The sequence below is a fragment of the Microcaecilia unicolor genome, chromosome 7 (genome assembly GCF_901765095.1).
Source record: "Microcaecilia unicolor chromosome 7, aMicUni1.1, whole genome shotgun sequence".
Lineage (NCBI taxonomy): Eukaryota > Metazoa > Chordata > Amphibia > Gymnophiona > Siphonopidae > Microcaecilia > Microcaecilia unicolor.
In genome coordinates, this window is record NC_044037.1 from 184,894,640 (window position 1) to 184,916,775 (window position 22,136).

Sequence of the window (22,136 nt, forward strand, 5' to 3'; positions counted from 1 at the left end):
GTAACAGGGGGATTCTTTGTAAGAACTCTAAAAGTTGTAAAATTGGAAAATTTAATTAAAAATAAAGTTTAAACAAATGTCCCTTATATGGATAGTACTGCTTAAAATTCTCACAGACCATCCTTGAACTATCTGTACAGCAGGGCAGAGCGAGGGTAGAACTTGGGCATTCTGCATAAGTCTACTGATAACTATCAATCTTCATAGAAATATAGAAAGATACTGGGTAATATCCAGCCCGCAGCAGACAACATTGTTTTAAACACTGGCTGCCATGAGTATTTTATGCCTGAATATTCAATGCCAGGCTGTCACAGACTGAGGGAAAGTGAGCCCTTTCGCCGTCTTAGCGCCAGCTCTACTTAAATAAGCAACTAATTTCAGGGTTATTCCCTTGTAAAGATGGCCGCGACGTGCTTCTAACGCTCCTTTAGTAGTATATTATGGGTGACGCCCCCTAACTACGTCCCAAGTCCTGGTTGGCCACAGCTGTTCATTACTACATTAGCGACGCCCATTCAAGTTCCGCATTTAAACCCATGGGCGTTACTGACTGTAACAAAAATATATCGCTGCTCTTTAAAGTTTAATACCCTAGTCACTGATCCCCCTTCCTTTCCTACATATACAGTGGTGGAAATAAGTATTTGATCCCTTGCTGATTTTGTAAGTTTGCCCACTGACAAAGACATGAGCAGCCCATAATTGAAGGGTAGGTTATTGGTAACAGTGAGAGATAGCACATCACAAATTAAATCCGGAAAATCACATTGTGGAAAGTATATGAATTTATTTGCATTCTGCAGAGGGAAATAAGTATTTGATCCCCCACCAACCAGTAAGAGATCTGGCCCCTACAGACCAGGTAGATGCTCCAAATCAACTCGTTACCTGCATGACAGACAGCTGTCGGCAATGGTCACCTGTATGAAAGACACCTGTCCACAGACTCAGTGAATCAGTCAGACTCTAACCTCTACAAAATGGCCAAGAGCAAGGAGCTGTCTAAGGATGTCAGGGACAAGATCATACACCTGCACAAGGCTGGAATGGGCTACAAAACCATCAGTAAGACGCTGGGCGAGAAGGAGACAACTGTTGGTGCCATAGTAAGAAAATGGAAGAAGTACAAAATGACTGTCAATCGACAAAGATCTGGGGCTCCACGCAAAATCTCACCTCGTGGGGTATCCTTGATCATGAGGAAGGTTAGAAATCAGCCTACAACTACAAGGGGGGAACTTGTCAATGATCTCAAGGCAGCTGGGACCACTGTCACCACGAAAACCATTGGTAACACATTACGACATAACGGATTGCAATCCTGCAGTGCCCGCAAGGTCCCCCTGCTCCGGAAGGCACATGTGACGGCCCGTCTGAAGTTTGCCAGTGAACACCTGGATGATGCCGAGAGTGATTGGGAGAAGGTGCTGTGGTCAGATGAGACAAAAATTGAGCTCTTTGGCATGAACTCAACTCGCCGTGTTTGGAGGAAGAGAAATGCTGCCTATGACCCAAAGAACACCGTCCCCACTGTCAAGCATGGAGGTGGAAATGTTATGTTTTGGGGGTGTTTCTCTGCTAAGGGCACAGGACTACTTCACCGCATCAATGGGAGAATGGATGGGGCCATGTACCGTACAATTCTGAGTGACAACCTCCTTCCCTCCGCCAGGGCCTTAAAAATGGGTCGTGGCTGGGTCTTCCAGCACGACAATGACCCAAAACATACAGCCAAGGCAACAAAGGAGTGGCTCAGGAAGAAGCACATTAGGGTCATGGAGTGGCCTAGCCAGTCACCAGACCTTAATCCCATTGAAAACTTATGGAGGGAGCTGAAGCTGCGAGTTGCCAAGCGACAGCCCAGAACTCTTAATGATTTAGAGATGATCTGCAAAGAGGAGTGGACCAAAATTCCTCCTGACATGTGTGCAAACCTCATCATCAACTACAGAAGACGTCTGACCGCTGTGCTTGCCAACAAGGGTTTTGCCACCAAGTATTAGGTCTTGTTTGCCAGAGGGATTAAATACTTATTTCCCTCTGCAGAATGCAAATAAATTCATATACTTTCCACAATGTGATTTTCCGGATTTAATTTGTGATGTGCTATCTCTCACTGTTACCAATAACCTACCCTTCAATTATGGGCTGCTCATGTCTTTGTCAGTGGGCAAACTTACAAAATCAGCAAGGGATCAAATACTTATTTCCACCACTGTACATGCTCCAGAATTCTCCACCTGATATCTTCCACCCTATGTCCCTTCTCCATCCAATGCTCTACCAGAGGGGCCTGTGTGTTATTCGTGGCAATCCGGGACTTATGTCCTGTTAATCTTATTTTTAAAGGGCGAGAACTCCTACCCACGTATACTAACTTACATGAGCATTCAATGGTGTACACTACATTTTTCATCTCACAATTCGTTTTATCCCAAGCCTTGATCTTCCTCCCATTGGGGACACACCACTCTACCCCCATAATCGCCAACCTACACCATTGACACCTCCCACAAATATTATGTTCTCCCTCCTGTTCTCCCCTTGTCCCCGGTTCCCAGAACTTATTAGGTGCCAACCACTCCCCTATGGTTTTCCCTCTTGTATAAGATATCATAGGTAGTTCCTGGAAGCAAGGATACAATTGAACCACATGCCAGTGAGTTCTAATTATCTGGACCACCTTCTGAGCCATATCTGTGAATAGGAGTACACACGTTAAACTGTCATCATTGTCTCTATTTCCTTCACCAAGCAACAATGGGCGTTGAGCAAACCGTGCTCTAAGGTACGTCTTTCTCACAGCTGACTTCGGGTATCCCCTTTCTAGAAACCTATCTTGGAGTTCTTTAGCATGTTTCTTAAATTCCTGTAAAGTGGAGCAGACTCTCCTAGCCCACAGAAACTGGCTAATAGGTAGACTATATTTTAAGTTGTGCGAGTGAAAACTTCCAAACTGGAGCAGTGTATTATGGCTGATAGGTTTACGATATAAAATCATTGAAACTGTACATCCCTTCTTAATCACCAATATGTCCAGAAATTCCAAAGCTGTTTTACACTGGTGGTTGGGAGGCGGGAAATACTGCTGGGCAGACTTATATGGTCTGTGCCCTGAAAAGGACAGGTACAAATTCAAGGTAAGGTATACACATATGAGTTTGTCATGGGCAGACTGGATGGACCATGCAGGTCTTTTTCTGCCGTCATCTACTATGATACTATGTTACTATGTTACTTGCCGTTTTCGTAAACTTTATATTTGCATCTAAGGCATTCAGCCATTCCACAAAGTCATTCAATGCTGCCTCCATCCCCGTCCAAAAGGAAAATATGTCATCTAAAAATCATCTCCACATATGGACTGCTCTGAATTTTTCAGATGGGTATATCAGCTGTGCTTCCATCCGTCCAATATACAGAGTAACTATTGATGGTGCCGCTGTTGCACCCATCGCAACTCCCTCTGTTTGTTGATAAAAATGTTCACAATACCAAAAATAATTCTGATAAATAACTAGTTCAGCCAACTGAATGATGAATTCCGATGGTATTCTTTGGGGCCCTGCTCTTAAATCCAATGTTTCTTGGATAACTTCCATAGCTCCTGTTTGGGGGATATGAGTACACAGCCACTAAATCCAGAGACACCATCCAAGTCTCCTCCGTCATTCCAGTCACTTGATCTATCTCACGCAAAAAATGAGATGAGTCCTTCAAATATGATGGCATCTGTACTACCCTATCCCTTAAAAATACATCTATAAACTTTGAAAGTGGTTCCAACACCAATGATTTAGTCGAAACTATGGGGCGCCCCAGTCGATGTGCAGCCTCTTTATGAATCTTAGGTACAAAATAGAGCTTTGGTGTTTGCGGGTATCCTTCCATCAGGAACCTGCCCTCTTTAGCTGTCAATACATTATCTTTAACCACTTGTGTCACTAGTTCTTTTATTCTCATCTGCAAACCCTCCATCAGATCCTCCAGAAGTATCTATATGTAGTATTGTCCTGTAATTGTCGGGTCGCCTCCAGCTGATACAACTCCCGATCCCAAACAACTGTTGCACCTCCCTTGTCCGCTTTAAGTATTATAATTGACCGATCATCACATAAGTTCTTTAATGCTGACCATTGTTTTGATGACAAATTCGTATGCTCTTTTCTAGTGTCCCCATTACATTCAAGTGCCTCCAAATCCCGTGACGTTAACAACAACCCCTGGGTTCAATTCTCTGAAATAAGATGAGTATTCAAGTATAGGCTTAAAAAATATTTATATAAAAGAATAAAAGTTTATAGATAAAAATGTGGCATCATGATGAGCCGATGAAGAGTTGTGTGCAAGTTTTATTGCCATAAAATTGCTTTGGCAATATGCACAGCTGAGGTTCCTAAACTATTACAAGAATTCTTTAAGGCTGGTGAGAATATATGTGGTGGACAGTTGAATAGAGGAGAGGGAGTTATTGAGAATACCTATGAATTAGGTTATAAACATAAACTAATGACTCATTAGTAGTATAAATGTCAACAATGTCCGCATTTTAGGACAACATTGCTGTATTGTTTGTCTCTGACTTGTGCAAGTCATATTAAGCTCATTCGTGTGGCAGGACTCCTTTCCATATTTGAGTTTTTGTTTCTCTGAAAATAATAGTTGCTATAGGACACATTTAGTAAGCTGAGCATGTGTAGTTATCTTGTTGTCAGATTTCATTATGATTCTTCTATCCCCCAATCAGTTTGCCCCGATCTTGGCGGTGAGTTGTAGGTGTAAACCGGGGGTAATAGCCATACCCAAGGACACCGTAAGAAGGAAGATTATACTGATTCTTACAAGGATCTATGAATAAAGCATTTAGACAGATAAGTTACTCTCTAAGATAACACTTATTTGCTAGAACATAAGTCCATTTTTCTTGCCCCGATCGGAGGATCAGGACAATGTTATATTATGGCCTGAGGCATATTGTTGTACTAATTGGTCTGTAAAATAGGAATCATTATTAGTTTAAATTTGGAGAGGAATAACATCATAAAGGGATATCAATACTAACATTTTAATAGTGTTAGCTTGAGTAGCTCACCTGCAAGGATATGCAATTAAATATCCAGAATAAGTATCTACTGCTGTGCACACATATTGACATCCTTGCAAATTAGGTAAGGGTCCTATGTAATCCATCTGCCAAATATGTCCAGGTAATTTTCCCCTTTGTAATTGCCCCTTAGTCATGTGGGCAGATCGCCTAGTCTGGTATTAACAGACCAGACATTGAGCAATAACAGTTTTAATAGCATAGTTAAACTAATGCCACGATCTGTTGCCCACCTGTAAGTGGCCTTTCCTCCAAGGTGTCCACATTTTTGGTGTGCCCATTTCACCAAACCTGAGCAATTATCTGGCTCTTCCACAGTTTCCAGCTCGAGGGGTGTGATTTTACTTTATTCATCAGCCGCTGTGTTGTAGAGACGTTCTAAAGTATCACCCTCGCAATGGACATCTACATGAAAAACAGTAACATTAGTATTTTGTACATAATTCCAAATATCGTACCACAAATCTCTGCCCCACAATCCTTGGTATAAAATTTCCAATTATTTTTGTACCAAGTAGGTAGCCAAGTGGCTAATTCATTTGCCACCGACCATGAGTCAGTATGTACATGACATTATCCCAAATTCTCAGTTTTCAAAGCCATATAAACAACATACTGTATAACTCTGCATATTAACTACTTCCTCCTTCTCCACTGCATTCTAATGTCCTATAGTTAGCTGCTCAGTATCTACTAAGCCCAATAACATGCTAGCGGCTGTTTCTCAAAAGGAGTGTACTTTATTCCTGCTTCTGGCAGCATACAGCTCTTAAACCCTAGTGGTACTCAATTCTTTTGTTTTTGCCAAAGGCTCTAATTAGCATAATTTTCATTCAGTAAGACACTTAATTGTACCTCTCCTAGTTACACTGGCTTCAGATCTAAGGCAATCAGTATTATCTGCTGCACTGCCTCAAACGCCTGTTACTCTTCCCCCCCCCCCCCCCCCCCCCCCCACTCAAGGTCATATCTTTTCCTGATTACTCGGTGCTAGAATTTGACTTAAGTGGGGTATGTGCTGCTTCCAAAAGCCAAATAATCCAATAGATCATTGTGCCTCCTTATTATTACAGAGAGGAACAAATTCCAATGCCTAAAAATTTCACTGTCTGTGTCAGTCCTCATATCTTATTAGGATTTATCTCCCATCCCTTGTCCTTTAAATATGCAATCAATGACTCTAAATGAGTCTAAACATCTTCTTGTGTATCCCCTTAAACCATTATATCATCAATGTAATGCACAATTTGTATGTGATCAGCCATGAAAAAACTCATCTAAATGATCTGCCGCCGTCCAGTGACAGATGGTGGGACTGTGAATCCAACCCTGCTTTAGTAATGCATAAATATATTTTCTTTTTATTAATTTTTCCCCTTCGCTTCTTATATTTATATTGTACCACTCTCACAGCAGCATGCCCAGCAATGGTTTGATATGTATTCAGCTTATCAGTCAGTAACGTATTCTGACAATTAAGTATCTCATTTTGACTGCGTAGATCACACACCTGTCGCTCCAATTCTACCATTTTCCTATACTGTTCATCCCTGCTCTGATGGATTTTCTGATAAGTGGTCAACAAAATCCATCCACACCGCCCAATACAATGCTGTTCTTTCTCCCTTTCTATTTCAATTTTTTGCATACAACGAACCACATCCAAAGGCTCTGATTCCTTTAAACAGGAATCCCACTCCTCACATAATCCTGCACATTTTGACCACTCAGTGGCTATAATACCATATGGTACCCCCATCCCAACCTGGGATTTCAACACTCTCCTCTTCTTTCCTGTTAAAAAGTGCCATTCCTTCTACGAATCTCACCCTCATTGCCAAAATGTTTTGCTCTAAAAGTACAGCCTGCTAAATCACTACAGACTGCTTCAAAAATTACTGCAGATTCTTCTGGACTCGTATTAGGTAAATGAGACTTTTATTAGAGGTTCACTTTAAATGGAGAATATATAAGGCATTATTGTCTAAGATAAACAATGATTAAAAAATATACACAATGATTAAGCTACAGTGGTGGAAATAAGTATTTGATCCCTTGCTGATTTTGTAAGTTTGCCCACTGACAAAGACATGAGCAGCCCATAATTGAAGGGTAGGTTATTGGTAACAGTGAGAGATAGCACATCACAAATTAAATCCGGAAAATCACATTGTGGAAAGTATATGAATTTATTTGCATTCTGCAGAGGGAAATAAGTATTTAATCCCTCTGGCAAACAAGACCTAATACTTGGTGGCAAAACCCTTGTTGGCAAGCACAGCGGTCAGACGTCTTCTGTAGTTGATGATGAGGTTTGCACACATGTCAGGAGGAATTTTGGTCCACTCCTCTTTGCAGATCATCTCTAAATCATTAAGAGTTCTGGGCTGTCGCTTGGCAACTCGCAGCTTCAGCTCCCTCCATAAGTTTTCAATGGGATTAAGGTCTGGTGACTGGCTAGGCCACTCCATGACCCTAATGTGCTTCTTCCTGAGCCACTCCTTTGTTGCCTTGGCTGTATGTTTTGGGTCATTGTCGTGCTGGAAGACCCAGCCACGACCCATTTTTAAGGCCCTGGCGGAGGGAAGGAGGTTGTCACTCAGAATTGTATGGTACATGGCCCCATCCATTCTCCCATTGATGCGGTGAAGTAGTCCTGTGCCCTTAGCAGAGAAACACCCCCAAAACATAACATTTCCACCTCCATGCTTGACAGTGGGGACGGTGTTCTTTGGGTCATAGGCAGCATTTCTCTTCCTCCAAACACGGCGAGTTGAGTTCATGCCAAAGAGCTCAATTTTGTCTCATCTGACCACAGCACCTTCTCCCAATCACTCTCGGCATCATCCAGGTGTTCACTGGCAAACTTCAGACGGGCCGTCACATGTGCCTTCCGGAGCAGGGGGACCTTGCGGGCACTGCAGGATTGCAATCCGTTATGTCGTAATGTGTTACCAATGGTTTTCGTGGTGACAGTGGTCCCAGCTGCCTTGAGATCATTGACAAGTTCCCCCCTTGTAGTTGTAGGCTGATTTCTAACCTTCCTCATGATCAAGGATACCCCACGAGGTGAGATTTTGCGTGGAGCCCCAGATCTTTGTCGATTGACAGTCATTTTGTACTTCTTCCATTTTCTTACTATGGCACCAACAGTTGTCTCCTTCTCGCCCAGCGTCTTACTGATGGTTTTGTAGCCCATTCCAGCCTTGTGCAGGTGTATGATCTTGTCCCTGACATCCTTAGACAGCTCCTTGCTCTTGGCCATTTTGTAGAGGTTAGAGTCTGACTGATTCACTGAGTCTGTGGACAGGTGTCTTTCATACAGGTGACCATTGCCGACAGCTGTCTGTCATGCAGGTAACGAGTTGATTTGGAGCATCTACCTGGTCTGTAGGGGCCAGATCTCTTACTGGTTGGTGGGGGATCAAATACTTATTTCCCTCTGCAGAATGCAAATAAATTCATATACTTTCCACAATGTGATTTTCCGGATTTAATTTGTGATGTGCTATCTCTCACTGTTACCAATAACCTACCCTTCAATTATGGGCTGCTCATGTCTTTGTCAGTGGGCAAACTTACAAAATCAGCAAGGGATCAAATACTTATTTCCCCCACTGTATATATGATCTATACTACAGTTTTAGATGTGAGGGATCTACTAGTATCATGACACAGAAATTTGTCATGAGAGCTACATACTCCTATTTGCCACCTAATAACTTTTGGTTTCATACCCAATTCATACAAAATTTTCAAGATAGGTCAAGCATTTACATATCTAGATCACATATAAATTGAAAGGATGATTTCAGAAAGCCGCAAAAGTATGAGTTTATATAGGAAATATAAAATCTAGTACATCTACATCCATACCTATATAAACTCACACTTTTGTAGCTGTCTCATGATACTTCAGATATGTATATATATATATATATATATATATATATATATATATATAATTGGCCTACTGTATTATTAGCTCTTTGTTTAGTTTGTTGTAGCTTGGCATATCTGCTTCTATAATAGTTATTCTGTTTTGGCTAAAGTATTTAAATTATTATTTATTGATTATTATTTTTAATATAGGATGTCTTTTACTAAGGCACGCTCACATTTTTAGTGCGCACTAAAATGTGGGTGCACTAAACGTTAGAGACCCCATAGGCATGCATTGGTGTCTCTATCTTTTAGCACGCCCACAATTTTAACACTCACTAAAAACGTGAACACGCCTTAGTAAAGACCCTCATATTTATTTTGTACATTAATCTCTTTTATATGTTATTTTAATATCTATTTATTTGGCATTTCTAACAAGATAGATATTTATATGTTCGTATTGAGGTCTCATATATTTTATTGTATGATGATATTTTATCATTCTGTTGTTTTATTACTTTTCATACCTGTGTTTCATATTTATTTTTGACATTTTTGTAAAGACTCTTTAGAAGACTCTTGACGAAGGCACGAGTTGCTGAAACACGGCTGTGTCAAGTGAGTCTTCTGCACACACTGCATTGAGAAACTTTAATAAAATACTGATGGACTTTGAGAATTCCTGTTTTTCTGTGCTTCACTTTTTTTGGCCCTCCTTAGATGCACAATTTTGTTAAAATCCATCACTCACACATGTATATGTATAAGTTGCAACACGCACTGCTTACGGCCCTGATATTACCTATGTGAAAAGTCAACATATGAGCTTATGTGCCTTAAAAAAAAATAGGCTCCCAGAATGAGCCCCAAAAGCATGGAGCAATTATATAAGGAGCCACCTAAAGTTAGGCAGCAAGCATGCATTTTCCAGTCATGAAATGAAGGAGGTACATTTGTCCAGGTCTAGGAAGCGGGCATTTTTTGCTGTGTTGCCAGGGTATTTAAGGGAGGAAAGATCTTTAGTTCAGTTTAAATGCCTTTTGAAAGCTTATTTTTTACTTTGGCTTTTATTGGGAATTGATGTTTAACTTATGCAATGGTTGGTATGCATGATCTGATATGAATGCGCTTTCCTATTTTAATGTAGTTCTGTTTCTTGAATTTATATGTATTTTTTAAATTATTGTAAACCACCTTGATATTTGAATTATGCAAGGCGGTATAATACATTTAATAAACTATTGGCACACGTATATGAACACATACACATGTAAATATTAATCTGGCTGCGCACTGTTCTATAATTATGTGCATATTTTTGCTAGTGCGTATTCTGCAGGTGGTGTGTAACTTACAGAATACAGTACATTACCTCTTGGATTTTATATAAGTTGCCCAAAGTTGGGTGCAGAAATTTTGGGGCATGTTAAGTAGGTGTCGCCGTGCGGCCATTTCGGGGGGGGGGGGGAAGCCCTTACTGCCACCCATTGAGGGCTCCCGCGTTAACCCAGCACTTAATTGTCAATAATTGGAAATTACACACAGATCTACTCTGTGCCCAATTCTGTAACATTGTGCCTGAAATTCATAGTGCACAACTCAAAAGGGGCCGTGGCCATAGGAGGGGCAGGAGCATTCCCAGGATTTAGGCACAATATCATAGAATAATGTCATTTGCATACCTAACTGCCATGAGTTGGGCCCCAGCATTTATACCAGGTTCCAGCAGGCATAAATGCCACACCCAGGTGTGAGATCTGCATTTAAGCTAGTATTCTATTAAGGGCACTCCAGGCAGAGCACCCTTTGCAGAATACTAGTTTACATTGTTATTCTATAAAGGAAAGTTGGCACCTGCTTTACCTTATAGAACAGGCTCCAAATAAGGCGCCCCTTTAAACAATTACTCTTTAAGGATGTAATTCTATAAAGTGGGTGCAACATGTAGGAGCCAACTATGCACGTTAATGAGCAGAATATTGGTATACATGCATGTGCACATACAAGCATACTGTAAATGCTAACATTCTGGCTAAGCACTTTTATATAAAAAGGCGCCTCAGTGCAATGGTACATATTTTGAAGGTGGGTATACGCTTGGCATGGGCAGAGTCTAGGTGGAGCGTGGGGACGGCACAAAATGCATGTAAATTACAGAATGCTATAATTTATGCATATTTTGGCAATTTAGGCACGATATTTACACCAGATCTGTTTTACCTGTTATGCTAATATTGTATAAAGGAAATAGGTACCTTCTTTTAGACGTCACACAGGCGTACTGTTATATAATTGCCCTGCATATGTGTACTTGTATATTTTATAAAACTATGTCCCTGGGAACTCCTGCACACAGATCACCAGCCAAGCATCCTCCCTGGGTTAGCAAGCCAGAATTCAGTTGCTATCAGTATGCAGTAGGGCAGTTTTATAAAAACTCTTATCCACGTATAAAACAGACTTTCCACGTGGATCAACCATAGTAAAATTATCCCCTCCCCCCCCCCCCAAACATACACACACACACGTGTAAATGTACAGACTTCTTTTTTGAACATGTTTTTAGAAAAAAAATAGCTATTTAACTGCATGCCGTCAAATGTATTTGTTCTGTGGCCTTACATGCATTATACTAAAGGTTCCACATTCAGCAAGCCTTTTGGAACATAACCTTCAAACTTTTAATGTCCCTTTTCTAATCTAGATAACCTGTACAGATTTTGGGCTTTTAGGATCCTAACTTAGCTTCAGTTGGTTATCAGGCATTTAATTGACTAGGACTTGGAAAGTTCTGTGCAGTTTTCAAATGGATTTCAAATAGGAAAACCTAAGAATGTGCATAGTTTCTGCTGATAGTTCTCCTTTAGTCCTTTGTAGACTTTCCAGAGGCTTGATTTAAAAAATAAACGAAAAATACTGCAGTAATCTGTCTCATTTTAAGTTGGGGCATTGTGTATGTTTAAACCATTTATTAAGAAAGGAACTGTCATGGGTGTATTAAACACAGGCAATCAACAAAGACATTGCTCATGATTGTTCATAGTCCTGGCCAGAGACACAAAATTAGGATCTTTGACTGCTTTTAGATTACTTTACTTTACTTTACTTTACTGGATGACTCACCTCACCAGTTACTCAAGGCAAGTTACAAAGAAAATATTAAAATCTCACTTACTTCATTTCTACTTAACGTTTCCTACCCCAAAAAGCCGTTACATCCCTTGCCTCATTTTAACTACTTCTTTTTCCTATCCTTTTCAAACTTAGTTCACTTTCTGTGAACAAACTACATCCCATGCCCTCTCTTATGTTCTCCATCTACTCTTCATTCCTTACCCCAACAGTGGCATAGTTATGGGTGGACCTGGGTAGGCGGGGCCCAACCATTCCAGACTCAGGTCCATCCTGTCTGGCCCACCAAGAAAGTCAGCCTCAGCCACCTCACTCCCCCACCCCTGCATCCAGCATTTGCCCCCTCAGCATTTTTGCAGGCAGCAGCGTACATTCACTGGCTGCATCACTCCTGCAGGCTTCCCTGTGTTGCATCCCACTCTCACTAATGTCACTTCCTGTTCCCTCTCTGGCAGGATGCAGCAGAGGGAAGCCTGCGAGGTTGGCACAGACAGCGAATATGCGTCGCTGCTGCTGCCAGCAAAGATGCTAAGGTAGATGGGGGAGTTGCCAGGCCACAGGTGGGGGAGCAAATGCCAGATCTGGGGGCAGAGAAGAGGGAGAGAGCTGCAGGGCAAATGGGGGGGGGGGAGGTGAAAGGCCAACGCATTTTAACTGTGGGCTCACCCAAAATGACAGGTCTGGCTACGCCACTGCCTTAACCTCATCTTTCACATTCTTTCCTTCACTCCTATCCCCACCTTCTTTTCTACTCCCTTCTGACCTTTTCCAATCTTTCATCTTTTCTCAACTCTCTTTTGCATTTCACCTTCTTTACCATCTTCCTGTTTTCCCCCAACATTTTCATGCCCTCTTTTTGACAAGGTGTAGTAACAGGGCTCTTTTCTAATCATTGCAGCATACCAGGGAAAGACATCGATCAGCACCGTGGGTACTTCGACTTCAGCATACAGACTGAGCCTAGCTACTATGTCCCGCTCCAACACGGGCACTGGCACAGTCTGGGAGCAAGACAGCGAACCATCTCAACAGGCTTCACAGGACACGCTGAGCCGTACGGATGAGGAAGATGAAGAAAGTGAGTGATTCTGGAATCCAGACGATGGAGGAGAATGCAGTTTGATGAGTGTCTCTCATCATGTAACCCCCCCCCCCCCCCCCCCAGAACTATAACGATTGAATGAGATAGAAATATTTTAAATAAATAATCTCTTCTCCCTTAATCACATGCTCTTTATGCAGCAAAACTCCCTAATGCATTTAGAACAATTGCTAAGATGTAGTAGCATACAAGGAGATGTTTTGAAGGTATCTAATAACATCAAAAATCATGTTTTTTAAATGTTATTTTATTTACAAAGGTGTGATATACCATCAATTACAAATTCAATGCTGTTGAGCAGCTTACAACATTAAATAAAAATGGGTGATAAAAGAAGAGTAGGGAATAGAGAAAGAGGGAGAAGAAGGAGAAGAAAACAAAGAAAGATGGGAAAAGGAAGATGAAGTGTAGAAGCAGGTTCATGGCAGTCCACTAGAGAGGTGAAAGAAGGGTGGAAATTCTACATAATGGTTCCATAAGTCTATTCAAATAGGTTTTAATCAGCTTTATAAACTTGGGATAAAGAGAGGCTAATCCAGTAGCTCAACAGTGGTGCTCTGCAGTTCCATGTAGAAGGTTCCCAGTTCAGTCCCTAAAATGCCCCTCTATGTAACTTTGTAAGTGTAAGTGCTTTGAAAATGAGCCCCTTAGGCACCCCCTTTTATGCCAGCTCTATAGCAAGTGTACATGTAGGTACTTAAATGTAGACTCACTGATACTGGATTTATGCGGGTTTTCTATAAGGACACTTGGGCGTCCACACCTCACATTACTGGGGCACCTAAATGGAGGTACCCTGCTGTAGAATTCCCCACCCCCAACATTTTAAGTATATCATAAGTTTTCATGCTTTTAATGAATGCAGTAAGGGTTGGGGAAGGCAGCTCATCTGTAATATGTAATATGAGGAACTATTGCAATTTGGATTTTAGATTGAATGCAGAAAATGTTATATATTTGTCCTTACTTCTTTGGAATGTGTGTTTGTCTTACTCTTTGGGAGCAACCACATGCTCTTTTATTCCCTGCACTAGCTGCCCATTGACTATCAGGTATAGTTCAAGCTGATGGTGATGACATTTAAAGTGTTGAGGGGATTAGTCCTGGATTACCTTTGTGGAAGGTTACAGGAATATCAATCATGGGAGCCTTTGCAGTCTGTGAATCAAAGCCTGCTTGTGTTGCTAGGGTTATGAGAGTCCCATTTGGAGAATATGTGGCAGAGATTTTCAACCTTTTTCATCTCACGACATACTTACACGGTGCTAAAATTGTTATGGTACACCCCCACACACGGTCCAGCATTTTAACTTCTTCCCCCTGCCCCCCCCCCCCCACACACACACACACTCACACATGGTCCAGCATTTTACCTTCTTTACCCCATCCCCATACACTGTCCAGCATTTTACCTTCTCTTCCCCCCCCCCCCCCACAAATAGTCCAGCATTTACCTTCGCTTCCCCCACCCCCACAAATAGTACAGTATCTCTTCCTCCTGTTCCTTCTCCAGCCGGTGACCAGGCAGCTCTCTTTGTCTCTCTTGAGCCCCTTCCCGTGTACTTTTTAAAAAGAATTTTCTCTCTAACAGTCAGTGGTAGTGAGCTGCCATTCAGACAGCCTGCTTGCGCCAACCCTAGAACCTTTTCTCTGCTGCTTCCCACTTATGCGGAAGCAAAAATTGACATCAGAGAGAAGGCTCTGAGGTTGGTGCGAGCAGGCCAAATGAATCACTACTTGCTGCCACCAAATCCTAGAGACAAGAACATTTTAAAGAGTACACTCCATTCCAGCACAAATTAAGCTGGCCCTAGTAATAAATGACCCTCACCTCCAGTGGCACACCTGCGGACCAGCCACGGCACACTAGTTGAAAAATGCTGATGTATGATACCATGTTTTTTTCAGTGGCTGCACCATTGGAATGGAATGCCTTGCCTGAAGCAATCTGGCAACGTGCAGATTTGTGGAAGTTCCACAAGCAGTAGATAACCTGGTACTTTAGGTTGTCTTATCAGGATTTTGAGGGCTGTAGGGTATTTTGAAGGCTTAATCATGGAGGATTCAGGGATGGGTTGGGAGGGAAGTTTTTATTGATGTATTCAGTTATGTATGTATTATATTTCTGAGGGGGGGATTGGAGCAGAATTGATTGTGGGATTATTGTTATATACTTCTTGTGTATGTACAAATCATATTGGGGTCAATATTCAAAGTGATTTAAACAGCCAGAAACGGCTCCTGCCTGTTTAAATTGCTCATCTGGGGCTAAACAGGCATATTCAGCAGGACTTAACTGGATAGTGCCATTAAATATTTATGATTAGCTCCTAACTCAAAACTGGCTATTTTGTGGGTGGTTTGGAATAGACTCGACACTTATTCAGTTTAGAGCACTTAACCCATTAGCAGTAACTGAATAAATAGGACCATATAAACACAGTCCTATCTTTATGCAATTCACTTTCTGCGGTTAAGTGCTGAATATTGCACTTAACCACGTAAGTTTTAACTGGTCGTGTAAGCCTGGATATTCAATGATGGTGCCTGCACATGGTCTGGCATTGAATATCCAGGGATAAAGCCAGCGGCGGCCAAAAAACCTGAATATCTACCACATTATGTCTTTTCATAGAGGCGATCCATAAATGTGATTAAATAAATTAATAAACGGTGCCAGATAATGGGGATGGTTCATGAAATCACCACATATCATATGATGCAACACTGGCCAATCAGAAAGCTGAAGGGGTCTTTTACAAAGCATCTCTTATCGAAAGCTAAATCGGGAGTACCGCCAGCCCAACACAGCCGCCAGCGTAGTTCCGCCCCAAGCATGCGCTATTTTCAGGGGGAAAAGAAAAACCCCAGAAATGGCTTGCATGGTGGTAACCCGGTGGTAATCAGGCATCACCACACACTGCCCGGTTACCTCCAGGTTACCGCATGAGCCCTTATCGTCACCTCAATGGGTGGCAGTAAGGGCTCCCCACCACATGGCCACATGGTAAGAGTTCTCTTAACACATGGTCATGTTTGTCTGGGGACTTTTTACCCACTGCAGTAAAAAGGGACCTGGTGTACGGGAAAAACAGCCCCCTCCCCCGCTATCACAGGGCTCTTTTTCCCGCAGCTTGGTTAAAGGACCCCTTAGTTTGTGATGTTACTTATGATTCTCATCACAACCTATCTATGCTGAATTTTATTCTTGACCAATTTAACAAAAGGTTTTTTCCTGCAGGTGAACAGTGAGAGAAAAATTTCATAAATCAGGCCTTTGGTTTCTTAAATTGAACAACTCTCCTTGAATGACACTTTGTGATTATGACCCATAATTTGGATGTCCACCAGAAGAAAAAAAATTATAATCCCCCGTGTCTGCTTTATTTTCTCTTGCCAGATGATTCAGTGAGCATGCCTAGTGTGGTAAGTGAGCAAGAATCATACCTCATGACTGCCATTGGGAGGCGACGATTTTCCAGCCACGTCTCTAGTATGTCTGCCCCTCAACCAGAAGGGGGCATGCTACCTAGCCAAAGGTAATGGACAGAGAGCATGAATTTCAAAAAAATTGTGCATGCATCTAAGAATTTCAGAGAAAAATGGAAATATGTCTGTAAAATCAAAATGCACAGAAAATATCAACTTCCAGAGCAGCTAGTAACATGCCTTGCTTCAAAACAAGGTCCAGACCAAATTTGTACCTTCATTAAAATAAAAAAGTATTTAAAGAACTTAGGGCATTAACTAGTGACTAGTTAATATCTCCTCTTGGGAAAAACTGGAAGAGTTTCCTCTAGTACTGTTTACACAGGAGAGACATTGACTGCTATAAAACCCCTCCACCTATCAAAGTACTACAGTTACAAACCAAATTCTCTGTGTTACGGTTTTACCAGTAGAATATAGAGGTACCATTTTTAAAACAAGAGCTTTCCAGGGGATTAAACATGTTGCTAGGTGCCCAGCTAAGCGTGCACACTCCTCTAGTACTCTGTCAGTCTGTCGGTAGTGCTGCTAGCTTGCCCAGCAATACAGGTGTACATAAGTACATAAGTATTACCACACTAGGACAGACCAAAGGTCCCTCAAGCCCAGCATCCTGTTTCCAACAGTGGCCAATTCAGGTCACAAATACCCGGGACGATCCCGAAAAAAGTTCAAAACATTTTATGCTGCTTATCCCAGAAATAGCAGTGGATTTTCCCCAAGTCAATTTAATAATGGTCTATGGACTTTTCCTTTAGGAAGCCGTCCAGACCTTTGTTAAACCCCGCTAAGCTAACCGCCTTTACCACATTCTCTGGCAACGAATTCCAGAGTTTAATTACACGTTGAGTGGACAGCGATAAGTAGCTTTGAGTTTCTTGACAAGATGCAGAAAGATGTCTTTGTCAGGATCTTTGCTGGAGGAGGGTTTTAGAATCAAGATCTTTCTGTCTGTTTCCCTTCAGCTTTAAAGGTAGTATTGTGAACAAAAGGAAGAGTAGAAGCTTAACTTCAGCATACCTTGCTGTTTCCTCTAGTGTGGTTTAGCTATCCGCTTACACTCTGGATTCTTTACAGTCCATCTCCAAGGGCCTGGAGATGGGATCAGGTCACCTTTACCTGCGACTTTGAGCCAGCATTTTTTATTTAAATCTCCCATCGAAAGAAGTCTTCAAGTGCTGTTTAGCTAACAGGAAGAGCATGACTACAATATCCATAGTAGGTACCATAGACTCACAGTTCTAGAGTCAAGGGACATTTGAGCTAGGTGTGGGAAGAAGAGGATGTCATTTAAATACTGCTCATTTTAACATGATACTAATTGAACATTCAAAAGTTGTGACTCTTCAGCCCCTTGATTTCAGGAACAAAGAGCTCCAGGTTGGGTCTGGTTTCTTGGTAGGCTTGCTCTTGCCACATAACAGAGACTTCTTTCATCAGCTGGGTTATGCTGGTGTGCAATAAAGAGAACGTGAGATGAGAGGATGTAGGATCAAGAAACAGAGATGTTATTCTTCCACTCTATAAAGTATTTATTGGGCCATGTATGGATTAAGGGGTTCAACTTTGGTCATCCAGCCTCACAAAGAATATTGAAATGTTCACAAAAGTACCCAGTAAACTACTAAATAAAATAAATACAGCTTACATATTCAGAAAGTTGAGTTATTATCCTTAGAAAAATTGAGGCTTGGGAAATTTAAATATGTAATATGAATGTAGAATTGAATCATATCAGGATCCCACAGACAAACATTGTATTTCATCCTGGAGTAATGAACTAAAACATGGGGACATACTGAAAGGTTACGTTTTCAAAGCCTGCAGGAAACTCAGTGGTTCCCAAACCTAGTCCTGGAGGCACCCCAGCCAGTCAGGTTTTTAGGATATCCACAATAAATATTCATGAAAAAGATTTGCATGTACTGCCTCTGTTACATGCAAATCTCTCTCATAAATATTCATTGTGGATAGCCTGAAAATCTGACTGGTTGGGGTGCCTCCAGGACCAGGTTTGGGAACATAGGGATAAGGGATTGTGGGTATGATATAATTAGACTCTAATGAAAAGTTCTAAACACCACATTTGGGTCTGAGGAGGATTATTTTTCACAACCCATCAAAGCTAAAGGTAGTGTTTGGTTTAGTATGTATTTTTTTGGGTGGGTGGGGGGGGGGTGAATGGTAGGGTGAATTTCCTTTCCCTTGAATTACCATGTTAAATAACATTTTAAGATAACTAGAAGCAGGTCAGGTTGAATGGACCTGTGATCTTCTTTGAAACTAATCACCTACATAACATTCTATCAGTGTAAGACTGAAGCTAGTGCACTTACAAATTTCCTAATCTGTCCAAGAAGTATAATAGCCTGGCCATACATAAAGGGACTTGCATGAAAGAAAAATAAACAAAAAGTTTTGAAAAGTAAAACAAATGCTTGGTGACAGTTTGATCTCCAGTGAATGGCCTCTGCTCTATTTGGTTCAATTTTTTATATACCATTATCTGATTTGGATCATTCGATACAGTATATTTGCAAACACTTAGGGGGTCTTTTACTAAAGCTTAGCTCGAGTTATCTGCAGCAGGGCCCTTAGAAATAAAATGGGCCCTGCTGCAGATAATTTGAGCTAAGCTTTAGTAAAAGACCCCCTTAGGGCCCTGTTTACTAAGCTGTGCTATAGGCGTGCTAGCGTTTTTAACGTGCGCTAAAAATTAGCATACACTAACGCTAGAGATGCCCATAGGAATATATGGGTGTCTCTAGTGTTTAGCATGTGGTAAAATCTCAAGTGCACCTTAGTAAACAGGGCCGTTATACTGGGTCGCAAAGGGCTATGTTCCTATTGGTTCTAATGGAGGTATGTTGAAAACAGAAAAAACAGGTTGCCAGGAAGGCATGGAAAAAGGCCAAAATACAGGAAAGATATGAAAAGAATTCCAGCTAAAACATAGGTTATATTGTTTTTAAAAAAAATTTAAACAATATTTTATTTTAATCAGGAAGCACTGGAAGGATCATACTCCAAGGTTTTCTCCCATAAATGATTTTTTTTTTAAAAACATTAAGATGATGGAGCTATTTTCAAGCATGGCATACACTGTTTTCATTTGAAATTTGCAAATATTATTTTTAACCTTGACATTTCTGTCTAATGTTTGGCATTTAGAAAATAAGCATTGGCTGACTTTTGTGTCTTTATTTATTTATGACATTTGCAAATGTGCTTTGATATTGGGGCAATGTATAGATCACTGAGTGACAACTCTTTCAAGTCAAGAAAGTGAGAAGTCAACATTAATCTTTATTTTTTTTTAACTAGGGAGAAAAGAGGCCCTACTCTGTGTATTTTAGCTACATAAAATACCTGCTAAATATACAAAGAGACCCTGGAAATAGATTTTACACTATAGGCTACAATATATAGAAACATTGTGGGAATGAGACTATCCTACTGCTTGTACTTGCTGAAATAAATCTGTTTCAGCATAGTCTTTAAGGGAAAACACAGTGATTCATTCGGTGTCTGTGATCATAATGTTTGCAAAATGCCAATAACCAAACAAGAGACATCTGAAGGAGAAATTCCCTCAAGGCCAACCAGTGTCCTTTTGTCAAGCTGAAGTCACATTAAAAAGCTTCACTTAAGTTTCTCAGTTAACTTTCACCTCAGTGCATCAACACAGATCCTGCCAGACTCTCTGGCAGTCAAGAAAACAGGTAGGCAGGCGACTTACAAGATCCAGCATGGGACAAAAAGAAAACAAATTGCCACAAAAGTCTCATAAAAAAACAAATTTATTCACCATATAGTCATCAGCCCGACGCAGTCTCATTTCACCCTCCTAAAGGGCTGCGTCAGGGGCTTGAAAATACCAACCCAGTGGTGCAGCCTAAACAATTCTACCTATTGGACTGAAAGCAGCTGTTACTACTGCTGCTTTTCAAGAGAGAAACTGTTTTAAGTCCTTTTAGACTGCACCACTGGGTTGGTATTTTCAAGCCCCTGACGCTGCCCTTTAGGAGGGTGAAGCGTGGTTGTGTCGGGCTGATGACTATTTAATTCATTTTCATGTGGTGAATACATTTGTGTTTTGATGAGACTTTTGTGGCAATTTGCTTTCTTTTTGTCCCAGACTCTCTGGCATACAGCACTAGCTGAGGTACCAATCTAATACAACAGATTTGTAGAGGGCTAGGTCCCAGGACTATGATCTAGGAACTTGCATGTAAATGTGATTTTATATACACACAAAACTTAAACTTGAAAATTAATGAAATAATATTAAATGAAAACACATTCCTATGCCATGTTGAAAATGTCATTGCAATTCAGAATTAATGAGCTGATGCGATGCTATCATGCAAAGCAATTCATTAATTCAGAATCAAGTGAACACCAACATGTGAAGACATCTTTGTTTGTCAGTCTTCACTATAGAGCTAACGCTTCAATGATGTGTATTTTTCCATTGTGGCTGGGCCCCATTGCAAAGTTTCTTGCAAAGGTTTGCTATGAAGCTCATTTGCATATGGGCAAATTTCACCAGAAGTTGGCTGTTAAACCAAGTTAGCACATCAGTCCCTAAAATTTAAATTGGTAAAATATTCTAGATTCCTATTTTTCACATCAACATATTGTTGCTGTAGAAAAAAAAAACAGAAGTTGATTAATTTTCAATACAGATCTATTTAGGGGTCCTTTTACCAAGCTGTGGTAAAAAGGGCCCTACGCTAGCGGCGGGGGCTGTTTTTGCCACACAGTGTAGCCCTTTTTACCTCAGCAGGTAAAAAAGGCTGAAAATAGCCATGGCCAAGCAGTAAGATTGCTCTTGCCATGTGGTCATGTGAGGGGGAACACTTACCGCCACCCACTGAGGTGGAAGTAAGGGCTCCTGTGCTAACCCAACGGCAACCAAGTAGTGCACTGCCCAATTTCCAACAGTTTAGTGCAGCACTAAAAATTACAGCCCTTTATGAGAAATGGTGTAGGCTGGGGGTGGAACTACCACCGGCGCCCATATTGGGCCGGCGGTAGCTCCAGATTAGCACACAGTAAGCCTGTGTTGGGCTTACCGCTGCTGTGTAAAAAGGCCCCTTAGTTAATTACAATACTTATTTACAGTATATTCAATTTAAAGCAAACTGCAAGTTCAGAATAATAGTTAACCATGATTTACCTCAGAATATTCAGATGTAGCAAACAACAAGGTCACTTTAATAACCTGTAGTAAGCACTAATGCTCAGGCATCCGCATAGGCGTAGTTTGACTGTTTCATTTGGGGGGGCAAAGGATGGGGCGGAGCATATTAGCATATTCATTTGCATATATACATATGCAAATGATATGCTAATATGGAGGAAGGAAGGAAGGGAAAAAGAGCTGGCTTTTTTTGGGAATAACCATAATGAATATGT

The 22,136-nt window shown here is 41.1% G+C and overlaps 1 protein-coding gene across 1 annotated transcript in view; it reads left to right on the forward strand.

Annotated features, from left to right (window-relative positions):
• The window catches only part of UNC80 (unc-80 homolog, NALCN channel complex subunit), a 417,216-nt gene that overhangs the window by 344,100 nt on the left and 50,980 nt on the right, over window positions 1–22,136 (forward strand). The window contains 2 exon segments of the mRNA XM_030209474.1: window positions 13,023–13,202; window positions 16,627–16,765. Coding sequence (XP_030065334.1) covers window positions 13,023–13,202; window positions 16,627–16,765 — 319 coding nt within the window.